The sequence below is a fragment of the Vicugna pacos genome, chromosome 3, assembly GCF_048564905.1.
Source record: "Vicugna pacos chromosome 3, VicPac4, whole genome shotgun sequence".
NCBI lineage: Eukaryota > Metazoa > Chordata > Mammalia > Artiodactyla > Camelidae > Vicugna > Vicugna pacos.
In genome coordinates this window covers 15,252,697-15,279,650 of record NC_132989.1, presented here as the reverse complement: position 1 = coordinate 15,279,650, position 26,954 = coordinate 15,252,697, and the positions used below count along the sequence as shown (strand labels likewise).

Sequence of the window (26,954 nt, the reverse complement as noted above, 5' to 3'; positions counted from 1 at the left end):
GAACAAAAACACAACAAAAGAGCAGCCATTTCCCAAGCCAGCTCCAATAGCAACCCGAACTGGCCGAGCCCGGTCACTTCGGCACCTTCAAATCCACTTCACTGGACAAAACCAAGAACATCAGAGGTGTCCACGTAAAACAAGCCGCGGGCAACGCTTCCGCGTTGGGATCAAAGATGACCCGCACACTAAACTGCAAATGAAAACCTCAGGAAGAATGATGGACGCTAAATGGAGGAGAAAGTAACAAACTGAAATTCTAAACTAAGTTGGCAAACCAAAATTTACTCTGATTGTGATGACTTACGGTTCTTAGGAAACCCAGGTTAACTCAAATGTCAAGAGCCGATTGAGCTGGTCGTATTAGCGGCCTCTTACACATCTCCCCCACTTCCCTCAGAGGATCGTCAATTTGCTTATGGATTCTTACCGTATGTGGGGGATGCCGACCCCACCTTGAAGAATCTTATAGAGTTTGCTCTCGTACAGCAACTGGGGATGCCTGGCCTTCTGAGATTCTAGCTTCACTGCCACTTCCTGCAGGGGAAAGAGGGGATGATGGCATCAACATCCCTATGGATTCAATGTCACTTGGGAAAGGAGGGGGAGACATTAGTGAAGCTCCTACTCGCGACTATAAGGTGGAAGCGAGAGGCTGGGAAGAGAAAGGTCTCTTTGTAATTATAAAACGAAGCAACCAGCCTCAAAGTCCTCTTCAGGGGGTAGTGACGAAAGCGGCACGTCCTCTAAAATGCAGGAAAAGGATTCATCCAGAAAACGTAATGAGAGGTTAACGAAGGAGCCAGGCGATCGGAAGCTGCCCTAACTGAAACAAAAACCCCAGTAGAATTAAAGAATATATAAAGAAAAACACTGGGATCAGAGAAATAGGATTTTGCCGTCACCACCTTAAACGACGGTTTAAAAAGTTCGATTAAGGTATATTTTTAACAAGCTGGGAAACTTCACAGTATACCCAACCTTTCTCTCGGATTCTTTCCCTAAAAGGGAAAGAGAGGGGAGGAGGTTCCTAAGCCAGGAAAACTGGCTCCCTCTGGACTTCTGGGTGCATGCGTGCGGTGGGAAAAGGCCCGAACAGTTTGGGGATGGGGGTGGGGGGCGGTGAGGACAGGCGCGGCGTTGTCGTGAACCCCACCCCAGGTGGTTACCTCGCCGTTGGTGATGTTGATCGCCAGGTAAATGTCCCCGAAGGAGCCAGACCCGATCTTCCGTACCAGTTTATATTTTCCTCCGACAATGAATTCGGCCTTGGAGCCGCTGCTGCTCGCCATCCTGAGAGACGAAGATGGAGGCTGGGGCTAAGCCCCGACACCTCTAAGGGGAGGACGAAGGCCGCTAGAGCTCGTCCACCGAGCAAGGCTGCTGAGGGCGGCCGGAAATGGAAAACGTTGGCTTTCTCGGCGCTACAGGGACTAGGATCGGCCAAACGGAACCTGATCACCGCCGCTGTCAGGTTTCTTTTTGCCAGGCCGCAGATTGTTGAGGGGGTTCTGACGGTTACCAGTCTAGGCCACTTCTTTCTCGGCGGACGCCGCTGCCTCGTTTTCGCGGCGACGTCGCGGGCTGGAAAAGAGGCGCGGTGAGTTAGGGCGGCGATACCGCTGCCACCACTGCCGCCGGCTCCCGCCCGGAGAGACCCCTGTCACTCCGCCGACGCCGCCATCTTGTTACTCCGGCTCCAGCCAACACAAAATGCCCCCAGTCCCCGGGAGCCGCTTCTTCACGGCGCAGAGCACTCTGGGAAAAGGATCGCGGGCGCTAGCCCCGGAGGGTCGACAGCAACAGGGAGGGCGGAACCGGATCCGTGAGAGTCGCGGCCCACGCTCCGAGCGTCACCCCGTCACCGCCCAAATGCGCATGCGTACTGTAACCCTGCGGACTGCACAGGCGTGCGGTGGCCTCTCCTCACCCCCGCCCCGGGCTCATTTCCACTTCCGGTCGTCGGTTGTACCACGGTTAACTACCTGTTAGTCACTTCAGACCGGTCCGGTTTCTGAGAGGCTGCGCGGCCTCAGGCCTCGAGAGCATGTTAGGGAGGAGTCACCTTCATTTTTCGTGGAGGTTGGAAGCGTCAGGCCTCCTTGGGAGTCGGGTATTGACCTTTGCTCTTTGTTTGAGGCGGTTTTTAACATTTTGATCTTTACTGGGCGACCCCCCCAACCGGCCTATTACAGCCCATTTCTGTTTTGAACGAGGCTGTCGCCTCTGGTGGAGAGAAAACGAAAAGCAGTCCTATGTGGGCTGCGTTTGTTTAGGGCCCCCTGTTTTAAGCGGAGTCTAGTTACTTAGTCTTAATTTTAGAGTTCTGCGCTTTATGGAGTGCTAGGGTCCCTCTTTCTACAGGAGGGGAAAAGAGGGAAAGCAGGAATTAACCCTGTTGCTCTGTCTTTGTGTTGTGTCCCTACTGATGATACTTGATCCCCAAAGAAAACAATATCCGAGTTATAATGTTAGTGGCGCATATATATAGTCAACAGGAAATAAGGCCTACAGTCGTGAAAAAACTGCACATAATGAAAGTTGTTATCCTCCCCCCCAAAAAATCCTTGAAAAATCCTATCTTAGTAGTGTTGAAAACTGCAGTTTTGACCCTAAAAACGTAAGAGTAGAAACAACTATTACAAAATAAAAATGACAACGTTTAAAACTTTACACAGTAAATTTTTTTTTTTTACTAAAAATTGATTAAAGAGTCAAATCTTGACCACATTTTGGTTTACAAAATTTCACCTGGAAAAGTTGGGCTTAGTAATGATGATCACAAAAGGAAGCTCCGTATTCATCGTCACCTGCAATATGAATCAAACCCTGATGAATAAGTCACAGCCTCAGTAGTCAAAATTTAAATAAAAAATCCACCCCAAATAAAATAATTTCACTGAAACAGAAAAAAACCTACAGGCTTAACTGCCACTGAAAGCTGATCAGATAGTAATGGGGTTCATCCTGGAAGATAACTAGAATTCCTTTATGTTACTACTCTATTTTTAACTTAAATGTTTGTATTCATAAAGCTCTAACCTAAAAGTCTTGAATTTGAAAACAGGAAAAGAGAATTGCTCTAAGATTTAGCTTGAAGGTTTGAAATTTTGAGGCACTATCAAAACCCAGGCTGCCTGACTTACAAGTCAGCACTGTTAGACATTCTCCTTTGGTGACTCGAAAGCATGTCTGGCTTACTTCAAATTCTCTTCTGTTAAATTTTGTTCTTTAAAAAAAAAAGTCAAGTGTAATCCTCTTGAAGTTTATAAGTTCCCAGAGATAGCTTCTATTCTGCTGATTTTCTACCACAGCCATCCAAATTTTAATGGATTCCTCAGCCTAAGAAATTCTCCATGGGGTATACATTTAAAGGGATTTTTTTTTTTTTGGATGTAGTGAGGATATATATGCTCAACTGGGGGCTGAGGGTAACAGTGGGCTATGTGCATGGTGTGGACTAGATTAGGGCTTCCCAGAGGTCCGTGTGTGGACAGTGGACAAGTCTAACAAAGTTTTCCCATGAAATACTACAAAACTGCAGTATAATGCTTTTTTTCTTTAATTTATCTAATTTCAAATTATACTTTATTCTGAGATTATATCTTCCTACATGTGTGTTGTTAAAGTGTCCTTTTATAAAATGGTCCTAATGGTGGATGGTGGTTTTATTGATGTCCTTGTTTGGCAAAATTAGAAGTTGATGCTTTATGTCTGCCTTTTTTTCTCCCCATATTTTGTAAGCTTTTGAAATGCCATACTTTGGGACTTACTAGTCTAAATAACTTTTAGAAGCCCTTTCAACTCTGAGAGTCTTTGATTTTATGTGTATATTTGGCGTGTTTCATTTGTTTCCTGCTTGCTGTAGTCAGTATTACAGCATTGACAATATCCAGCAAAATGTACTAAAATGCTGTATGAGTTTTTGTAATCTTTTAAAATGTGATTTCAGTTGATTCCATCATAATATTTAAATTTATCAGATTTAAGAAGGGCAATAGTTGGGGGGTTTTTTGATGTAGGAAATGAAGTTTTTAGGCATTGGCTATGAATTCAGCTTTCTCCTTAAAATCATGTATTATCTGTAGTAACTTTCAGCCTCAGTAATTGAAGGATTACCTGTTTTGGGTGCTATTTTAGTTATGAATCATTCTTGTACTTTTGAGTCAGCAGCAGCTTTAGTGTAACAGAAGGCATCTTCTAAAATGTGCCAAAATGCCATTCCCGACTCCTGGATCAGATGAATTCACCAAAAATATAATTTAAAGTATAGAATAAATATTTTAGATCTTGAATGTAATTTAGAAATCATCTAGTTCAATAATCATATTTTTAAATGCTTTGCAATCTGTATAGTGCTTTCACACACAGCAGTTGTGCCTGACTAGGACAAAGTGTCTTGCCCAAGATCTTACAGATCTTAGTGGCAAAGAAAAGACTAGAACCTCAATCTCTAACTAAAAGAAAGAGAAAAAGAAAAGTGTGTAAGACAAATTGGGACAATCTTGCCCCAGTGATTAATTCTGTTTTCGAAGAGAGGTCAAGATGAATTGAAAACTTTTTTTTCAAATCACAGTATTTACCCAAGGTAAGGTTACTGGTAGCCAGAGTGTGTTTTGAGTAAAATTATAAGGACAAGCACAAGAAGTATAGCTGGATGAAGTAAGGAGGAAAATAAAAACACAAGGGTGGCCTGCCCATCTCTGGAGTCCTTTGGTACAAATAAGTGGAAAAATGGAATACCTTAGAACATGACAAACTCTCAGGTGTTGTTTGACTGTTATAGAGCTTTGTGCATAATCAGTGTCAGATATGTGAATTAGTGGAGTGTTTGAAACAGGAGAACATTAGAAATGTGCTATTCATCAGAGTGATAATCCATTTAGTCTTTTTTCCAGTCTAAAAGAGTGACACCAATTTCTATGTCCCTTTCATGTCTCAGTTCCTGTTCTCTCCCTCTGCGTTGTTTACAGGGTTTTTTGAAAGTATATTGCTGAATCTATGATAGCAACTTCAAACACTTTTGAGACATTCTTAAGTAAGCAAACATTTCTTAGTTTTTATGGAGTCGTTAACCATGAATGTATTTCAATTAATCTAACTCTGAACATATCTGTGTTTTTTTTTACCCGTATGGCTTCAAGATCTAAAGATTGATTAAGTTTCATATATATATATCACCTAATGATCTTTTAATAATCATGTACACATATAAAATGCCGATTGTTTTGTCCTTATAAAACTGACAAAATTTTAGAAAATTTAGATAAATCAGAAAAAAAGAAAAAAATCTCTTAGAGGTAATTACCAAATGTTAACAATTTGTTGTATATAAATGTTCAGTCTTTTTTTTTCTATGCATATTATGTGTGTATTTGTATGTGTTGGGTATATCTATCAGTATGTGTATGTGTGTGCACATGTATTTATTTTATTTCTTGAAATTTGCCACAAGTAGTCTTAGTGGGCATTCAGAATTGAGATCTGTTTTTTCACTTAATGATTTGTTTAAGACATGTTTCCATATGATTAAGTAATCTTCCGAAGTATCATTTTTAATGTCTACATATTAAATATGTATCATATTGACAGAACAACATTTAATCAATCCCAATGGAGTATTTTAGTTATTTCCAAAGTTTTGCTAGTATAAATGAATATACTAGCTTTAATGAATAATTCTGTAGCTAAACCTTTGCCCATATTCAAAATTAATTGGTTAGAATATGTTTCTAGAAATGCTGCTGGACTTAAAATCCCTGTATCATAAACAACAACTTCTGTTTTGGTACAGTCTGTGATGATTAAGCCCTATTCATGGACTACCCTTCTCATTACTTATCTATACAGATTTATCTTTACAAATTTAAATCCTTGTCCTTTCATTCTGTTCTAGAAAGGGGTTTTTGGATTTTCTTTTTTGACCAGCCAGTTTTGTAAAAACCCAATCATTTTAATTAGAAGAGATCTTTTTTTTGCAAGTCCCCTGTTCCCTTCCCCACCCATTTCAAAATCTCAAGAATTTTGCAACTGTGTGGTTTATAAGGAAGTGCTCATGAGACTGAAAGTGTCCCTTTTATGAACATTGTTAACAAGACACTTTAGCTGACCATTGGTAAAGCAATTGTATTCTATAGATACTCAGATTTAGTTGAAGGAGGAGGGAAAATCAGTTTCCTGTGAGAGAGAATGGGGATTAAAGGACCCTCAAAATTAAGAATATAGTTAATCAAGTATGAAAAACAGAATAATCTCATATATGTTCACATCTCCCATATTTTGCATGAGTTCAACTATTCCCGCAGAAATAAAAGTGTATTCCCACAAAAATAAATGTACAGGGTCTTAGAGATGGGGAAGAATCCAAATTGTCATTGTTCCCAAACTGAGGTCAATCCAAATTTACTATAGAAATCTTTTAAATGCTTGAGTTAAGCATTTCAGTGTACTTTGTTAAATGAGAAAGTATCATTTGTCACCTGTATGAATGCAATATTACTGTCTACATTTAGAGTAGCAGAGGACTAAGGAGTTTTCCTAACTTTAAGCAAGAGCCCATGGAAGCAATACTAGAGTAGTGGACATTTATTTTACTCTTAAAAAGTAGTTTGAAGTGGGATAGGAGAAACCAAATTATCCTTTCATTTGAGTGTTTATTTAAAGGCTGGGTTAAGAAAATGTATCCTAACCTAAGTATTCAGAAAAACTGAATTTTAATTATGACTGTACTGGGGGATTGGGAGGGTAGAGGTTCAAGTAGTAGAGTGCATGCTTAGCATGCACGAGGTCCTGGGTTCAATCCCCAGTACCTCTAAAAATAAATAAATAAATAAACCTAATTATCTCCCTCCCCACCTAAAAGCAAATAAATAAAAAATTTTTTTTGAAAATTGTGACACTACCTGAAAAACTTTTTCTAAGCTTCAATGTTGTAATCTTTTAAAAGAGAAGTCAGATTCTAAAGTTCTTTCTAGCTTTAAAAACATTGCACAATTTACTGAAGATGAGTCTTGTATTTTGAAGTAGAAGGAAGAAATTAACATGCTCTTTTCCTTTTATAGCTTCCTAAAATTCAGATAATACATAAAATTCTGATGGGCAGATCCTCACTCATTCTCCTTAATGCTTAATTGTCAGGAAAATCAGATTTTATAACCGTGAAACATAGCAATAGATAGGTAGTTAGAAATCAGAATAGACTCCCAAATTAGAAACAATTGGGAATTATCTTTTTAAAATATTTAAGAAACGCAGTAATTATTGCTTAGTTTTGGGTATAGCTTTCCCTGGAGCTGGGGGAGGGGCCTCACTTAAATGACCTCTATCAGTCCCTTTTAGTTTAAAAACTCCTTGCTTAGATTCTGATACAGGGAAAGCATGAAATGGTGCTTACTCTTCATTGCAGTCTTATTCTTGGCAAGGAAAGAGATTCAACAGTGAAAATCAAGCAAAGCTTGTTCCGTATCCTCTTCTAATACTGCTTCTGCTAACCCCATCCCTCCCTCCCAGAGTTCCTTTGAAATAGTGCCTGAGGCTTTAACTCATTTGTCTGCAGTGAACATTCTGCAGTGTAATAATTAAGTGACAGAGATGTGTCCTGACAGGGAGGAAATTCAAATCATTGATGTTCCATGTACTCATTGAATACCTTACCAAAGCCAGGACTTGAAAGGCAACATAAAAGTTGAAATGCCTGGGTTTCCCCTGTGTTCCCCACTTAACCCCCCTTGTCTTGCTGTGGTCAGTCTGTCTGACCTGGCAGTATTTAGATAACCAAATTATATGTTAAATTTTCTATTTTAATCACATGAACTATTAAAATTCCTGGAAATGCAGTGTCATGCATTGGCATTTGGGGATATTTCTGTATACTATTTTTATTTGGAAGGATTTTATTAGTGTTTTGGTGTTTCTGCAATTTCTATGTCCCTTTCTTTTCTCAACCTCTGTTCTCTTTCCCTGCATTGTTCATTAGCAAGGGCATGAAACTCTGTGCCCGGTGACTCATTATTACTCAGTATAGTAATCTACTCTTTGTGAGACTAAATTTGGAAGATGCTTAAGTTGCCATGCCTGAGGAGAACAGGTCCTAAGAACACATCTGGTTAACTCTCAGCTGTCCATGCTAATGCCAGGAAGCACTGATACTGATCACAGAAATTGGAATAGCTGCACCATTTGATCCTGGGCAAACCCACACCACTGCAAAAAGACTTTCTACTGTGAACAGAGTTCTGGGCCTGATTGGGGGAAAACAAAAGAACTCTGGATTGTAGGCCCCTAATCCACAGAGCAAAAAAGTCAGATTTATATTTACATAGCCTTTATAGCTCATAAAACAATTTGTAAAGCCCTAACTCTTTTCAGGACCAATTTTAGAGATAGGTAAAGCATCTTGTTATATTTATCTTATGTGTGAGGAAGCTGAAGCTCTGGAGAAGTGTGGTGACTTACCAGACAACACTAGCTTCTGAGAACACCCCAAGATCCATACCACTGTTCTGTGTGTGCCTGTTCACTCTCACAGTTAGTGTGTCCTGTCCAGACCCTCGGTCCCTGCTCCAAATCTGGTTAGGGAGCATACTAGCAGCCATTACCTCAGTAGACCTACTTTTGACTAAAATCATCCCTTTCCAACTGGTTGATCCAGCCCATTTGCAGCTCAATTGATCTCTCAGTGTCAAAAGTTCTGTAACTTGATGCTCAAGCAGGATCTGAGTTCTGACTTCCAGATGTGTCTGAACTCCCACATTTTTGAGGGCTGACACCCATCTCCTCCAAGTCCATATCTCAAACTCAGTAGTCCCTGGCTCTATAGCTGGTTCCTTGATCCTGGCTACCTAGTTATTTACCTCCATTCTCCTTCCCTACCAGCCATCCCTCCTAGACAATGCTGCTTACTCTCACCTCCCCAGGGTTAATTACTTCTGCCTCTCTCCCTTTCAGATTCTAAAGCCCAACTGACCTCTTGAAATGTTAGCTACCTATCAGATTTTACAGACCCTCCTTACTTCCTACCAGCTCCCTGAAACTGATCTGAACTCCTAAGATTGCTTCTTATCTGTGTACTTCAAGGCGAGGCAAATGATAGACATAAGACCCTTTCTACTTACCTTCCAGTGCTTTCTAGCCTATATGAAACTCGTATTTTTTATATTTTCTTTTGTTGCTTAGAATTTCAAATTCTATTGACCTTCTTAGCTGATATTTTCTTCCACACGACGTCATTGATTACCTTAGCTTCTGCCTCATTGAAATAGGATATGTGAAAGTACTTTGTTTAAGCCATAAACCTCATACAAATGTACCCTGCCGCTGTTATTAGTCCCATTCAAGCCAGGGGTGACTTCTTCTAACTTTTCTGGTGGAGGAAGACAGGCTGTCAGCTGAGATAGAAACTGTACAATTATTGTCCAAAACCAAAAATAAGACAAGAGTATCAACTCTGACACTACCACAACTGATTTTTTTACGTAGGTGATTCCTTTTGACAAGGTCACCGCTATAGGCTTTTAAGATGTGTCATCGGAGACAGAAATAAAATATTATAGGCTATTCTAAAGGCCTCAGAACTTTTCTTCTAGTCAACCTGAAGAAGTTTTCAGATGGCATCTACTTTGATTGATTTTCCCATGCCAAAGTAATAACTACTTTTCAGTGTTTATACAGCATTGTACACAGTGTTATTCTTACCTATATTATGTTATGTTAAAAAAAGGAAAAGATTTCATGGAAAAAGTGACTTTTGTTTTAAATTTTTAGATAGGGCAACTGAGGCCCTGAGATCTTAGTTGGCTTGCTCAACTGCACTAAGTTAGAGGTGCATTCTGTACTTGAATTCAGATTTTTATTTTGACTCCAAAGAACCTGCTTTTTCATTTCTCCAGTCCGTACATCTCACAACTGTAAAACACTGCTAATTTATTTCAAGATTAAGTGAAGATATAAAAACAGACGTCCACTTGATAGATCACAGAATATGCCACAAAAGGGTATGTTAAAGAACCCATGCCAGATCATGGTTTTCAATAATTACACAATGCTGCCATCTTGTGGATGTCCTTATATGCTGTTGCATTAGCTGGCTTCTGTAGCCTAGCATCATGCTGGGCCGGAATACGTGTTAAATGTCTAGGAAAGGGCTGGAGTTGGGGAACTTAGAATAACATTTGAGGGGTTAAGCAAGTGTCAGGAGTTTGAGCAAACCTACTGTGCCTTCTGAACAAAATCAAGCATTGGATTATTTCTTGTTAACAATACTTGAATGCTATGATATAAAGTCAATGCATCTTATGTTACATGATAAGAAGAGAAGAATGAAAACAAGGATACATATCCATATGGCTATGTATATATACATAGCCATATGTTAACCAATTACTCCAGCATCACTGGTTGGCAAAACTTTCCTTTCTCCCTGTCTTAGTCAGCTCGAGATGCTACAACAAAATAGCATAGATAGACTTGGTATCCTAAAGAACAGAAATTTGTTTTCTCACAGTTCTGGAGGCTGGAAGTCTGAGATGAGTGTTCCAGAAAGGTCAAGTTCTGGTGAAGGCCTTCTTCCAGGTTGCAGACTTTTTGTATTCTTACATGGCAGAGAGCAGTTACAGGTTATCAAAAAGAGTAAACATCATCCAAGGACTTTGTATCCTCTCTGAGGAGAGAGTGTTTTCAGTTGTATACAAGATAGTTGTGTCATGTTAGGTGGAAGCAATTGTGGTTTAAGGAGTTGCATATTGGTGCCAAGTTGCTAAAGGATGGACTTGTGATAGTAAATTTTATGTGTCATCTTGGCTGGGCTGTAGTGCCCAGATATTTGGTCAAACATTATTCTGGATGTTTCTGTGAAGGTATTTTTGGATGAGATTAACTTTTAAATCAGTAGACTTTGAGTAAAGCAGTATACTTTTCATAATGTGGGTGGGCCTCATCCAATCATTTGAAAGTCTGAATAGGACAAAGACTGACCTCTCAAAAGCAAGAAGGAATTCTTCTAGCAGACAGCCTTTGGAACCCTTTGGAACTCTTCCCTGAGTCTCATCCTGCCAGTCTACCTTGCAGATTTTGAACTTATCAAGCTTCCACAATTACATGAGCTAATTCCTTAAAATAAACCTCTCTCTCCCTCCTTCCCTCCCTCTCTCTATGTACACACACACACACACACACACACACATCCTGTTGGTTCTTTTTCTCTGGAGAACTCTAATACATTTTCTCACTTTATTCAGGTCACTGCTAAAATATTTTCTCCTTAGAAACACTTTTCGAGACCAAATTATTTAAAATAGCCCCTTACACCCCCCCATACCCAGTTACTCTTAAGCTGTTTACCCTATTTATTTTCCTTCACAATACTTACTAGTATCTAAAATTATATATATATTTTACCCTTGTATTGACTTAGCCTCCTTCACTAGAACACTTGCTCAATGAGACAGGAACTTTTTCTGTCTTGTTCACTAATGTATCCCCAGAACAGTGCCTTCCTCAATAATAGCTGTTGAGTGACTGAATACACCCACCCACCCACACACACACACACACACACACATACACATATATACATATACACACCCACAGATACCCACATGCATATATATACATATAACGTAGGTTTACATATGTACATGTTCAGCATTTGGCTGTGAAACCTGCTTTTTTATTTATTTAACTATCTCCTGCTGATAGTTTTTGGTCTGTTTATAGCTCTTCACTTTGATTTTTTTAAAAAGTCACAAACCGCAACCTTATGCATACATCTTTGTGCATCTGTGTGTGGATTTCTGTGGGATAAATTAATAGAAGTGAAATTTCTAAGTCAAAAATGTTTTGTCAACTCCCACTCTTACAAATTGGTTACACCCTTGCCCACCCAATTGCTTATCCTTAGATGTGAACAGCAAGCCTTTGAGGCTGTACTCCAGGGTGGTAAATGCACACTTCAGGACAGGGAATTAGTTTGCTTTTCTCACTAGACTTCTTTCTCATGCAGCTTCCAAGAAAGCATTGCATTGACTCAGCAGAGGAGATTTCCAACTAGAAAGTGATGAATAAAAATCAAATATTACAATAATTCAGGCAATACTTTAAAAAGCCCTGGCCAAATATTTTGATTGTAGTTTTACTTGGTGGTGTGGGACCAGATTGAAACACAGCAGTTAAAGGGAATTGTTCATAAGGAAGTTTAATCAAAGGCTGGCTCTACTCCCAGCTCTTTTTGACTTCTCCTCAGTCTTTTTTGCTGTCTCCCTTTTCTCTGCCTGCCCCTTGGTTGTGTTTACCAGGCCTTTGTCCTTAACCCTCTTCTTTTATGTCCTTCCTGTTTCCCAGGTGATCTCATTCACTCTTACAGCTTCATGTACAATAGATGTGCTGGTGACCTTCAAATCTATATTGCCAAACCAAGCTTCTCTCTCCCAGAACCTTATATCCATTTTCCCACCAGGCACTTTCACTAGGATAAGCCGCAAGGATCAACTAGTCACAAACTGGTTGTATTACCTTCCCCCAAACCTTTGCTCCAAACCTGTTCCTTCTCTAGGATACTTTTTCTTTAATGAGGGCTACCACTATCCATCTCGTTGCTCAAAACACGAATCTCAGAGTCAGCATAGGCCGTCCATCCTCTCACATCCGATAGGTCATCAAATCAAATTCTATAGTATTTCTTCAACATTTTACTCTTATCCTCCCCTCCTCTACTTGACTATTACTTCAACCTTAACCTGAAGCCTATTATCTCTCCCCTGATGGAAAACTACAACTTTCTAACTGATCTCCCAGCCTTTAGCCTTATATCCTTCTAGGATCTATTTTCCATTCTTTGGACAGAGATTTTTCCTAAAATTCAAATAATATCATGCTATCCCCATTCCTCAGTGACTCCCCCATTGCCTACAGATAAAGTAGAAATTCCTTAGCATGGCATACATGCCTTGCATGATCTGGTGCCTGCCTACCTCTCTAGTCTTATCTATCACTGCAAAGTCCAAAGTATATCATCCAGTCCAGTTACAATGAAGTGATTGCAATTTCTAAAAAACACAAGATAGTTGCATATTGTTATGCCTTTGCATGTAGTCCTTTCTACCTGGCATAACTTTCTGTGCCTGTCTGCTTGGTAAGGATTCTCTTTAAAGACTGAGCAGGTAGGGCCACCTTATCTTTGGCTCTCCAACCTCCCTGTAGAATTGCTTTCTCTCTCCTGCAGCGGATACTGTTGGCTGCCTACCCAAGAGCATTCCACCTTATTTTTCTTCTTTCCCTACAAGACTCTAATTTTGTTAAGGCTATATGGCCATATGCTTCAGAAGAGGGCTGGCCTAATGTTGACTCCTCATCCATCTAAGCCAGTCAGTGATTGAGCTTAGGTATGGTTAGGTAAGGACATGCTATTCTAGTCAATGAAATGGAAGAAGTCTGCTGGAGAGCCTTTTGGAGGGTTTTCTCTCTTGATGAGACACACAGGCAGAGATGGTCTTTTCTTCTAATGGACATTACAGTTTCTGGATGAGTTGGATTTCCGGGCCTAGAACCAGAGGAGTACTGACTAATACAAAGTGTATGGTAAAAGCAAAGCAAGTTCTCCCAGACTGGGCTAACAAATCATGATGGTAACGGGTTTAAACCAGTTGCTAGAACTAACTCATCAGTGATGAGTTCCAACAAAGTAGATTTAGAGGGACTCTCCTAAGCTTCAAAGCTAAGGCTCCACATATTTCTACAGATTAAGAACAGAACTATTCCAGAGCTCAGGGCTGAACCTGTGTGGGGAGGTTGTGGCCTTGCCCTTGGGAAGAGGGTACGAGAAAACCTGGAAGGGAAGAGAGAACAGCTCTGTCCTTAGAAGGGTTATATCTGGAAAGAGCCGAGAACCCACAGAGAAGCCACTGGAAGCCAGGAAAAGAAAGAAATGGGAGAGGTACTAAGTTGCGTTTCTCAATACAAATGATCACACTGGCCCAGAGGGGCATGACACACTGGAAGAAATGCGGACTTCGGAGCCAGACTGCTGAGGCTGCAGTCCCAGTTCTGCCACTTCTAGCAGTGAGGCCCCTGGCAAGCTGCTGAATCTCTCTAAATCTCAGATTTCTCATTTGTAAAAAGAAAATGGTAATACTTTTCTTTTAGGGCTGATAAGCAAGAGTTTCTGGCTTATAATATGGGCTCAATAAAGCAGACACTCTTGTTATAAATATTTTTATATGTTAGTGATAAGGTTACCACACTAGCCTATTATCTGTTAAAAGTTTAAGTCTGCTAAAGACACGGCAACCAGTAATTTCTTGACTTGTCTTTCTGAAAATTTAATATCTCAGAAGATGGAAGAAATGATTTAAGAAACATACATTTGGGCTTAGAATTTTTGTTAAATGGTGATGGGAATCTTTGGAGAGAGCAACTACGTGAGAGACAGTATGGTGCAGCAGTAGACTTGGCTACGCACTCATCATCTATGAGCTGTGTACTCTTAGACAACTTACTTAATCTCTCTGAGCTTCAGCTTCCTCGTCTGTAATGCAAATAATATCTATTATATAGGATGTTTTTCAGGATTAGGAATAATCCATCAAAGATTTCTGGTATATTTTAGGCACTCAGTAAGTAGTACCTATTTTTATTATTATGGTAAATATTAGAATGGTAAAATTTCACAGAGTTAAATGAGAAAAATAGATATGATCTCAAGACCTATCCCAAGAGGTAGGCAGTATTTTTTAAAATGTATCAGAAAAATAAACTGAATTTATTATGCTCATGCCGCTGCCCCTATTATGCTAAGTATACTTTTGGCACAATTTACCTCTTCCTTCTGAACCTTTCTTTGCTCGACTCTGCAGTTGTGATTCCAATAAGAAATAAAAGGAGAGGCTTAGGAAGAAATTATTGGTACTGTAGAGAAGTTCTTTGACTAGCTAAAATTTTAATTGAGTAATAAGTATGAAAGCCACCTCTTCTGGGTTTGAGAGTTCAGCTTGGGTGCTGTGTTAAGTATTTTATACAGATTATACTCTTTAATTCTTTCCTTTTTTGCCTACAAATTATTAGAAGACGACTGTGTAATAGACATTTATCTTATTCCTGGCTGCCCAGCCTCCAAATTGCCTTTATAAGTTTGGGGAACAGGCCACTGTGTGAGGCAGGGCCCAACATCTCACCCATGGAAGCCAAACGGCCCTGGTATCAGCTTTTCCTGATTGGGACCCAGGCATGACTGATTAGCCCACCCCTCAAGGAATGTGATTCTGGAGATAGAAGTCAAAAGGAGAAGGCAATGGGTAAAATTTATTCTGGTGGTGATGGCATTCAGTATCTGGTGATAGTGATGGCAGCTTGGTCAGCTGTGGCACCCAGTCCCCAGAGCACTGCCAGCGTCCAGCAAGGGCATCCTTCCTGTGGCATGGTTTCTTCTGTGGGTCTAGCCACCCAGCCTCCATTGGTGCCTGCCTGTATTCCTCACCTGGTTTTCTAGCCTTTCCATTGATTCTTTGAGCTCCCCAGTACGCTTTCAATAAATTCCTTTTCTGCTTCAGTTAACCAAAATCAGTTTTTGTTGTGTACAACCAAAAGACTCTGGTTAGTATGTAGTCTTTAGGTAATACTCAACCCAGAAAGAGTCTGATGCTGCTGCTTTTAGTACAGATCTATGGATAAAGTCATGGTCAAATTTGCAACTGGTCTGGGAGGTCTGTCTGGGCTCCTTTTAAGCCCATGCACCTCATGGAAAATATCTGCTTCTCCAATCTAAACCACCTATTTCTCTGTCTCCCACAACTTCTTAATTTACACTCACTCATCAACCTAGTCAATAATCACTTATGTGGCACAAGGCAATATGCCAGGCACTGAGAGGAATCCAAAGGTCAATAAGCTATAACCCTGACAGTGTACTTTGAAATTTTGAACCAGGTAAATATATTTTTAAAAAATTGAAAAATTGATCACTCTGTTGAGGGTAGAAATGAAGGGAACTCTTTTTATCTTTGAGTTAGTGTTCACTGGGGACAAGGTGATGTCCATTTCTTTGTAAATGTTCTAGAAATCAATCCCAAAAGGCAATTGGTTTCTCTTGTTAGAAGTTTAAGTCAAAAACACCAAGTAGCTCTCTAGAGCTCTGAGAAAAGATTGCCTCTCCTGAAGTTGACAACTAGGTTGCTGCTTATCAAAATATTTGTGACTAGGATGAGGGGAATTAGTGCCAGTGCATTCAAAATTTAACTCAAGATAATCCAGAGTCCTAAAATAGAATCAGAGAAACATCAGTTTCAAATGAAAACAGCATCCAGCTTGTCTCCTTTTCCTTAAAATAGCAAATAAACACTACTCCAGGGGAAGAGGGACCCCGTCGCCTCCTGGACTGCTAGTAATTTGCCCAAGGGGGTTGTCACTATGTCTGAAAACAACAGAATACTCAACACAAGCAAGGAAGAAGGGCACATATTAGTAATGTAGAGTTAAATAGGTAAAGCAGATGATTCCAGACACCTGGGACAAGGCTAGTGAGACAGACAGACAGACAGACAGACACACACACACACACACACACTTTAAAGGACCATAAACTGAGGTGCTGAACACTCACAAGACCTTTACCCACGAACAAAGTCTAATCTAGAAGTCAGATTTGGTTTGGGGGTAAGGTCTTCATTCCCTGGGTGATTTTGGACAAGTCACTTAACCACTGTAGGACTCACATTCTCTTCAGAATCCCTTCAGAATTGTAAGGAAACTTAGAGACCACCTAAGCCAGTCTTTAACTATTGCATTACTTTTCTTTGAAGCATCCCTAATAAGCGCCTCTGCTTAAATGCTGACTTAAAAAACATTTTTTTTGCCTTAAAAAAATATTTATTTATTTATTTTACTGAAGTACAATCAATTTACAATGTGTCAGTTTCTGGTGCACAGCACAGCACAATGCCCAGTCATGCATATACATACATGTATTCGTTTTCATTAAATGCTGACACAATGCTCACTCTCCTCAGGCAACTGGTGTCATTTTTGAAATGCTTTGATTGTTAGAGAAGTTATTCCTTACATATTTGCAGTTTGTCTCCGTATGTCTTTCCCCATGTTAGTGACCTCTAAGGTCATATGGGTGAAGTCTTATCCATGGACAGCTCTTTAAGAAAGCTCTCAACTTCCTTTGCTTTTCTCATTTACAGACTAAAACCACCCCCTCCTTTCCTATTGTTCTCATCCATCACGTTCAAGGTACAGCATCATTCTGCTCTTCATATTTTTATGTGTGTAGAGTAGTGGTTAAACAGCCCGAGGCCTCAGACGGTCTGAATTTGAGTACTGGTCCTGTCACTTAGTAGCTATGTGACAGTGGGCAAGTTATTTCTCTAGCCTCAGTTTTTCTCTTTAAAATCAGGATGGTAATAATAAGTATACCTATCTCTTAGAGAAGCTGTGAACGAGATAAATGAGAAAATACAAGTAAAATGTTCAGTATAATACCTGGCACTGAGTAAGCAATATTACTACTGCTATCACTAATAATAATAAATAATAAATTCACAGAATGAGAATAAGAATAAATGTTAGAATCGGGGAATTGAGAAAAGTTAGTCTATGCATAACTCCATAAACAACAATTGTTTTCCCTGATATGAAACTTTCCATACTTTTCACAGTAATGATCAGTTTCAAGTGTGTGTTCATTGTCTGACCTGCCCCGAAAGGACAGGAAAATTGTCTGTCTTGTTGAATGCTCAATATTTAGTGCCTAGAACAGTGTCCTGTTTACTACTATGAGTCATAGAAAAGGAAACTAGGGTGCAGGGAGACTGGCAGCTTTATCTAAGATTGCGCAGAGGGCTCCCAGGAGAGCTAGGACAGGAACCCAGAGGTCCTGCGGGCCACTGCATGGCTGCTGCTGCGGCCCCCAGGCTGGGCCGAGCTCCCAGAGAAGCGAGTGGAAAACAACCTGCCTCCAGATGGACAATTAACAAAGGCGGGAGCCGGGGCCGCCCTCTCGCGGCGCACGCACATACGCAGCGTGGGCAGATTGGTGTCTGCCCGCGCCCTTCGTGGGAACAGCGCGCACAAGCTCCCGCGCGGCGGCCGTGTCCGGGACCCCCGCGCCCCTCCAGCCCTGGCTGCGCAGTCACCGGGGCGGCCGAGCTCCCCGCGGGAGCCGGCACCTTGCGCACAGCGCGGTGAGTCCACCGGGGTAACTGGGGCCGGGGAAGGGTGCTGGAAAACAGTTGCTGATCAGATCCGGAAAGGGAGGTGGGGGAGAGCGGGAGCAACAACGCCTGGGTTGCTCAGTAGCTAGCTTTTTGTCTTGAGCCTTAAGGGAATATGAGCAATCTGATCCGTCCGACCCAATCTGGTCAGTTTACAGGTGGGAAACAGGCCCAGAGAGGTAAGCTGGTCTAGTAAAAACTAATTATTTTTCCTTGTATTTCTTTGTTTATCCTTACCTATTTCACTGTAGGATTAGAGGCGACTTTTAATAAGAATCCATACATTAGAACAATGAAATAATACAAACAATGGCTAAAACAAAAACAAAAACAATAACAATAACAAACAACCTTACACATGTAAGTATAATTATAAATAAACAGCTAGGACCAGGGGAAAAGAGAACTGAAATCTGTGGTCCATAGGTGAGCTGCGTTGGCCAACGTCCCTCAGATAAGTAGTGCCAAGGCTGCGACTGGAAGCCAGAACTTCCGGCTCCCGCTCCAGTGCTCCCTGAACAGCGAGCGCCAGAAACTTGGGAATGGCGAAGCTGACAGCCTGCCAAGCCGCTGGCTCTTAACCTTGAAATCACTGACTCCTTAAAAATCTGGGTTCCCTCCCGTGGGTTCACGCATAATCTTGCATACAGTTTCAGATTTGACAGCGGGGTGAAGCGTCCCTGCTGTGAGGAATGACTGAAGTCTGGCATTTAGACTGTGCTCTTTCAGAGCAATTTATTTGCTCTTTTAAAGGGAAGCAGCTGGTAAAAAGAGTAGATTCCTTCTGTGAGTCCGGACAGCGTCCTGATGCCCCTAGCTGCCTGATCTTGGACACATAGTTTCATCTCGCCAAGGCCCAGTTTTCTTTGTAAACCAAAGAAAAGATTGTCTGCCTCCTCTTTCAGGTTATTGTCAGACTGCAAATGAACATTGAGCCCAGTGCCTGGCACTAGTAGATGCTCCATAAGACTGGTACATACAACCCAGTGAGTCAAAGCTGTGCCAGTTAAGAAAGGGTGATAACCTGGCGGAAATTAGGCTTATCCGAAATAAAAGAAAACAAAATTAAAAAATTAAAAACATGCAAGTATAAAGTCAATCCTATTATGACTTACAAAGGACGGCACATACCTTGGTGATAGGAACCTAAACAAGAGTGCACTTGGAATAATGCACTATGCTGAGTATTTGACCCAAGGTCAAATGCTGAAAGTAGAAACTACCAGACATTCTAACCAGGACCATTTATTGGGCCTCACTTGCCACTTTTGAATGGAGCCAGCACCTGTATAGTTGGTATGTATGTATGTATGTATGTATGTATGTATGTATGTATGTGTAGTTGTTTTTAAATGAGAAGAAAGAGAAAGACATACATGGGAACCTGGACACCACCAGCAATGGTGTGCATTTGCCTAGTGATGGAGGCTCAGCTGAGTTTCTGCCAGGGTACAGGAGTTAACTTGGTAGTTGGCTCACATCCCTCTTGGATCAGAGTCTTGCTGTGGTAAACAGTGCCTTGGTTGATTCTGCCCTAGAACAAATAAATGGCTTTTTATTTAACTGATGGTGGGGGTGGGGTGGGGTTGTTTGGGTGCTGTAACTAAAGCAAAATGGTATTTGTTGAGCTTGATTGTCTAAAGCCTGTTGTTTGTTTATTGACAGGCTTAAGCTCTTTAAAATCTGTGGATCCAAAATTGTGAGGAAAGGGCCCGGGGCAGACCTACTTATCTATAAAAAGAACTGCTCTTACCAAATACTGTGTTGTCTTCTTTCTCAACCATTTTAGGCCTTGCAAACAGAGCCAGGGAAATATGGTTTAGGGCAACTAGCTGCTATTTAATTTGGGCTAGGAGACACACTACCTGATTGGTGGTTACATTCCTCTCTGTGTGTTTATAAAGGGGAGTTTTTCCTCAGAAAGAGAGAGTGTATGTATGTGTATGTTTGGCATGTCTCTTCCCCTCTCTTCTTCACCCTCAATCAGTAATTTCTCAACTCAGAGGAGTCCTTTTTCTCCAAGCTTGGTGACTTTGGCAGGTTCCTTAAATTGCTGGTTCTATTGCCTGATTTTGTTTCACAGTAGCTCTGTTAGAAAGGTTTGTTTGTTTTTTTAAATTTGGTTTTTAGATTCCAAACTCTTGGTGCTCCATGGGACAACATAGAGCAAACACCCACTCTCTCGGGCAAAGGCTTTTCCTTATTTGAAGACGACCCATGTACCCCTTCCACGTATCTTCTCCTCCAGACTCGTTGTCTTCATTCCTTCAACTATTCCTTTATAGGATAAGAGTAGGAGCAGAATTTCTCAAGAAATTATCTACAGATCACTTGCATCAGAATCACCTAAGGGCTTATCAAAATGCCCTGTCTGTGACATACTGAATCACAATCTTCATGAGTGGGGGCAAGAATTTGCATACCTAATAAGCGTTCCTGGTGATTCTTACGCACCTCTAGTTATGTGTTTAAGGGAGTGGGAAACTATTAATTATTTATAAATTCCTGTGTTGTTTATCTAGTTATGTAATGAGCAAGAGCCTCTTTTGTAATTTAAACAGACAAATAAGAAACCCATGATGTCCAAAGAAGATATATTGATGGCAAATAAGCTCTTGAGAAGATACTCAAGATCATTAATCACTGGGGAAATGCACATTAAAACCACAAGCAGGTAACATTTCAAAGACGGCTACACCAAGTGTTGTCGAGGTCGTGGAACTCTTACACACTGTTGATAGGAATGTAAAATGGTACAACTACATTTTAAAAGTTTGACATTTTCTTTAAAAGTTAAATATATACTTGTCTTGTGATCGAGACATTCCATTCCTAGGTCCAGCTTTATCGTGATAGAGAAGCTGGAAGCAACCAACTGTTCATTCAGTGCATGGATAAACAAACTGTGGTCTATTTATATAATAGAATACTACTCAACAATAAAAAGTAATGAACGATTGATACATGCTACAACATGGGTGGATCTCAAAATAATTTTGCTTAAAGAAGAAAGCCAGACAAAAAAGTGTGCATACTATATAATACGTTATATAAAATTCAAGGGGAGTTTCTGTCTCTTATCTTACCTCAAACTTTGTGGTGGCTTCCAGGAGTTGTGTATGATCATCTTAGTCTAACTCCATTTGTAAGAGTGTCATTGGCAATTTGGTTGCTTTTCTGCCAGGGTTTATCCATGTCATTCAGTCATTAATTCAATTAATTGAGCACCTACCATGTGCAAGATCTAGAGTAGACCCAAGGTAATTGATGAATAAAAGAAACATGATCCCTGCCCTTATGGAGTTTCTGCTCTATACAACGAACCAGTAAAACAAATAGAATAAGAAACATGATTATTGGGAGAAAGGAGTGGTTCTTTGGAAGGCGAATGGGAGTCAGGGAAGACTTGTCTGGGTTTCAGGCTAAGAAATAAAGCAGTCAGTTTTATGTTTTTCACCACTCTACTCTAGTGCTATGCATCCAGTTCAGGAGAAGGGTGGTGGAGGTTTAGACTCGGGTAGTCTTAGAGGTGGGAAGCACCAAAAGAACTAATGGCTATCCTTAATACTACAGGACAGATCCCAGAGGCTGACGTTGACACTGATCAACATTCTTTGAATTTGGCAGTTTTATCAGTTTTTAGTTTTTGTTACTTTCTTATTGCCTCCCCTCCTCCCCTAGCCTCCATCACCACATCTTATTCCATTACTGCATCTCATTCCTTATTTGTAAGAATGTCATGAGAGACCATCAACACCCTGCTGATCCAGTTACACTAGGCTATAGCATTCCTTTGATCTACTGATCTAGTCCACTTTGGTTAAGGGAATGAGGGTAGTCTGGCATGACCTGTTCTGTTTTTTTGTTAACCTATTCTGGCTCCCTGTTTCCCTTTCTAAGGGCTGATAGACCATCTGTTTTAATCAGGTAGCAGAAACCCAACTCTGAGTGGCTTAGGCCAATGCAGGATGGGGAATGAAAATGTATTATCTCATACCAAGAAAATCCAAAGGGAATCAGCTTCCATCATGGCTGGATTGAGTAATGCCATCAGGGCTCAGTCTCATGGTCTGTCTGTATCTCAGTTTTATTTCTTTGGTGTTAGATGCATTGTCAGTCAGGCTCTGCTTTGTAGTTCTCATTACTTACTATTATCATCATGATTAGCTGTTCTCACCACCTACTTGAATATGATCAGCGAAGTGTCTCATCCAGGGTCATGCCACTCTCTCTATTTTAACAGTAATAGTAACAAAAACAACAGCTACTGTTATTGAGAACTTACCATGTACCAGAAACTTTGCTGGACACTTTACATGGAGTATTTTATGAAATCTTATAATAGCCCTGTAAGGAAGGTTATACAGTTATCCCAGGAACCTGGCTGATTGATTGCAGAATCAGAATTTGAAATAAGGTTTTCTGGCTCCAGAGTCTAGGCTCCTAATCTTCACAGTGCCCCCTGCAGTCACTCTTCAGGGCTAAGAAAAGGAAAGCTAAGCCATCAAATAGTGTACCTGTTTCTGAACCTTTTCTGAACATAAACCTTAAAATTTAGTTGGCAGTGATAGGGGCAGAGCTTTGGAGGTTATTCTTACATTTTTGTCAATCCCATATCATTCTTCTTTTCTTTGTTTTAATTGAAGTATAGTCAGTTTACAGTGTTGGGTCAATTTCCGGCTTATAGCATAATGTTTACATACATATACATAATATATTCCTTTTCATATTCTTTTTCATCATAGGTTACTACAAGATATTGAATACAGTTCCCTGTACTATATGTATAACTTGTTGTTTATCTATTTTATATATAAGTATCTGCAAATCTTGAACTCCTAGTTTATCCCTTCCCACCCCCTTTCCCCTCAATCCCAGATCCTTCTTCATTTTAGAGTTCTGGAATCTCTTTGTATAGGGACCTCCCCTCTGACTTTTGTGAATATCTTTATAAACTAGGCTCATTAGCCAGGATCCCTTTGTGGCCACTTTTGTTTCTATAGGTATTTCCTCCCTTTATTCTTCAACAGGGTCTTTTGCTGTCACGATGCTTGAACTTCATCTTTGACAGTCTTCCCTGAACCCTAATCCCTAGAATCTCAGACAGAGGTTTTACTTCCTTTTAAAATTTTTTCTTAAATGTTTAAATTGACTTCCCTCTAGAACCTGGGGTGGAAGATTGTTGGATGTCCATCTTTTCTTGCCATGACATTTTACATTTTCTTATGAAAGAACTTTAAGATGATGGTCTCACTTTTCCCTGGGATCTACTTACTTCCATTTCTTCATTCTGTTCTTCTGATTGGTCAGAATTAGCTTCAGAGTATCATTGCTGTTGTTACTTCTAACTTCTATTTTGAAAGGCATGAAATTATCAGGATGTCTATAACATTTATTTAGTCCCTCTGCTTTTAGTGAAATGAAACTTGGAGCAAGTAACCAGGTGTTTTAAATGCCCCATCCTTATTGTAGAGCCCTTTTTTCCCTTTTAAATTTGTATACTCAGAATCCAGAAAAATGCTTGGCATGAAATAGCTGCTCCAAATATTTGTTGAATGAACATGTGAATGTCCAAATTTTCCTGTACCAGTATGAAGAGAAGAGAAGAGAAGAGAATGAACTGTTTTATCCTATCCTAGAGTCAGAAGTAGTCACTGCTTAACATTCAGCAGACTTTTTTTTTTTCAGTACCAACTATATGCTAGACCGATTTTAGTTCTTAATTGCCTATCACAGGTCATCAAAGAGGTCTCAGAGCTGAGCATGGGACTATATTGAAAGGCATTATTTTCCCAAATGTATTCTCCAAGACAAGCCTCCTTATCAGACCAGAAGAGGAAATGGAACAAAGGCACCCAGCCTGCTCTCCCAGGCTTTTAAGCTGCATTTGTCCTGAGAGTGTCACAAAGACAGTGGATGACTTAAGCTGTCTAATACTTTGTTTTTGACTTTTTATTCTGAAATAATTATAGGTCAACTGGAAGTTGCAAGAAGAGTACAGAGAGGTTCTTTTCTTTACCAAGTTCCTCCAATGGTTACATCTTATTTAAATACAGCACAATGTTAAAACCAGGAAATTGGCATTGGCATAATATATGTGTATGATTGTTCTGTGCAGTTTTATTACATGTATAGATTTCTGTAACCACTGCCTCAATTATGGTACAGATCTATTCTGTCACCACAAATTTCTCCCTGGTGCTATTCCTTTGTAGTCACACCCACCTGCCCCCAACCCTCATCCCTAACCAGGTGATTATTCTGATCTCTGTCTCTATAATTTTGGATGTTATATAAATGGAATAATACAATATGTAACCTTTCCAGGTTGGGTTTTTTTTTGCAGGCAGCATGATAGCCTCAAGAACCATTCAGTAGTTGCAGTTTATCAGTAGTTCATTCCTTTTTATTTCTGAGTATTCTGTGATATTTGATATGCCACTTTTTTTTTAGCTATCCACCTTTAAATTCACCTATTAAGCAACACTTTGGTTGTTTTCGGTTTTTAGCTATTACCAGTAAAGCTTCTATGAACATTTGGAATATTTGTAAACAGGTTTTTATATAGACATAAGTTTTCTTCCTCTGGAATAGATGCCCTGTGGCGTGATTGCTGGAAAGTATATGTTTAGTTTTTAAAGAAACTGACAAACTATTTTCCAGAGTAGCTGTACCATTTTTACATTCCCATCAGCAACGTATGAGAAATCCAGTTTCTCCATACCCTTGCCAGGACTTCATATTATAAAATATTTTTTGAGTAACAGTTTTATTGAGATATAATTCACCCATTTAAAGTGTACATATCAATGGTTTTTAGTATATTCACTGAATTGTGCAACTATCATCACAGTAAATTTAGAACATTTCACCATTCCCAAAAGAAACCCAGCCACCACATTCCAAACCTCTGTCCCTTCAGCCCTGGAAATTACTAATCTACTTTCTGTTTCTATAGATTTACCTATTCTGGACATTTCATGTAAATAGAATCATAAAATATGTGGTCTTTTGTGACTAACTTCTTTCATTTAGCAAAATGTTTTCAAGATTCTTTCACGTTATAGCACAAATCAGTATTTATTCCTTTTCATTGCCAAATAATATATAATATTTTTAATGAAATAAAAATGTATTTCTTTCCATTATATGGACTATAAACTAAGAGAATAACAAAGTGCTACAGAGATGTTCTGCTAGGCCTGCTTGGAGGTCTAGATTGCAATTAACCTAAGTGCAAATTAACCTAAGTGCTATTTTAAATATTTAGCAGTGCTCTGTGAAGTATTGCTTATGCTTTTTGTTTATTTAGCAACAATTCTGAATGGTGAAACCTGAGTAGTTCTCCTGAAATCCCATCGGGATTTTTCTAGAGAAGCAATGTACTGGGAGATAAATGTCAGCAATTCAGGCCAGGGACAGTTCAGCAAGCCAGTGGCAGTGTTCAGGATCTGGACTAGAGCTGTGCATCAGAAAAATGGGTTTAGGATCTTTCTGAACCCCCTGCCTTCTGAGCAACCTTGCTCTCCCCAGACACCTGTACATACTATCTGATCTGTGGGTCAGTATTCCCAGGACGGAAACTTCTGCTACTAATACATTGAAAAGGGCCATTTATGTGTGCAAATATGTATTTGTATATGCATAAACATTGTGAGACAGAGGAGGACCCAAAGAATGGGTGTTCTTCTAGTCTCCAAGGGCTTAGTGTCTAGCCAGGAAGATGAGGCATAGCTCTAAATAACCCAAGGCCAAATGGGATGCATTCCACTTTTAAATATTAGGAAATATTTTAACCATCCAGAAAAGAACAGAGAACAAAACAACAAATGCTTGTGTTCTTACTACCTGGCTTTGTTTAATTTTAACATTTTTGCCATATTTGCTTCAGTTTTTGTTTTTTTTTTAACAAAACATCTCAGGTACTCAGCGATAAAAAAGAAGGAACTAGGAACTATTGATAACACACAATAGCTTAGATGAATCTCCAGAGAATTATGCTGATTAAATAAAGTCAGCCCCAAAAGGTTGTATACTGTTTGATTCAAATATGCATACTATATGATTTATATACAACTTTGAACTAACAAGACTGTAGAAGTGGAGATAGATTCCTGGTTGCCGAGGGTTAAGGATAGGATAGGGCTGGAACTAAGTGGGTAAAAAAGGCAACACGAAGGATCCTTGAGATGGAACTGTTCTGCATCTTGACTGTGTCAGTGTCAACATCTTGGCTGTGTTACTGTATTAAATAGTTTTGCATGATATTACCATTGGGGAAATTGGGTAAAGGGTATATAGAACCTCTGTATTACTCCTTCCAACTGCATTTAGTATTCATTTTTAACATGGACATTCTTTACTTCTGATCAGTGCCCCCTTTTCTTTAATAATTAAAGCAGATGTGACAATGTATGTTCCATAGGCCACAAACAGGCTGTTTTAGTTAGCATAAAATTTGAGTTAAATCATATATGAGTCAGAATGACTTCCCCATACCTCACTGTATGAAAATTTTTTTCATCACTTGGATTTATTGCTAATAACTTCCATGAAAAATTTAGTATCTGTGCTACATGTGTATGTATCTCTAAACAATATCTAGCATTGTTTTGTATATTTTAAACTTTAAAAAATGGTATCATACTCTGTGTATCCTTCTAGGACTTGTTTATATATGTATTTTCCTCTTTACAGTGTTTGTGAGGATATCCATATTGATACATGAATCTATAGTTTATTCATTTTTGT

At 39.8% G+C, this 26,954-nt stretch overlaps 2 protein-coding genes across 12 annotated transcripts in view; one reads left to right on the top strand and one right to left on the bottom strand.

Annotated features, from left to right (window-relative positions):
• The window catches only part of CSNK1A1 (casein kinase 1 alpha 1), a 44,172-nt gene extending 42,344 nt beyond the window's left edge, over nt 1-1,828 (bottom strand). For 2 of the 9 annotated variants that reach the window (XM_072954998.1, XM_072954995.1), the window contains exons 1-2: nt 1,170-1,827; nt 431-537 (exon numbers count right to left, since the gene is read on the bottom strand). In XM_072954998.1, coding sequence (XP_072811099.1) covers nt 431-537; nt 1,170-1,292 — 230 coding nt within the window. In that variant the 5' untranslated portion in view covers nt 1,293-1,827. Of the gene's footprint in view, nt 1-430; nt 538-1,169 lie in introns of all 9 variants that reach the window. The other 7 variants (XM_072954990.1, XM_072955005.1, XM_072955017.1 and 4 more) reach the window with 5 other exon arrangements.
• Nucleotides 1,829-1,979: 151 nt separating this feature from the next.
• Nucleotides 1,980-26,954, top strand: part of ARHGEF37 (Rho guanine nucleotide exchange factor 37) — a 61,761-nt gene continuing 36,786 nt past the window's right edge. The window contains exons 1-2 of one of the 3 annotated variants that reach the window (XM_015239396.3): nt 17,825-18,173; nt 20,765-20,877. The gene's annotated coding sequence lies outside the window, so the exon portion shown is untranslated. Of the gene's footprint in view, nt 2,114-17,824; nt 18,174-20,764; nt 20,878-26,954 lie in introns of those variants that run through there. The other 2 variants (XM_031671419.2, XM_006204458.4) reach the window with 2 other exon arrangements.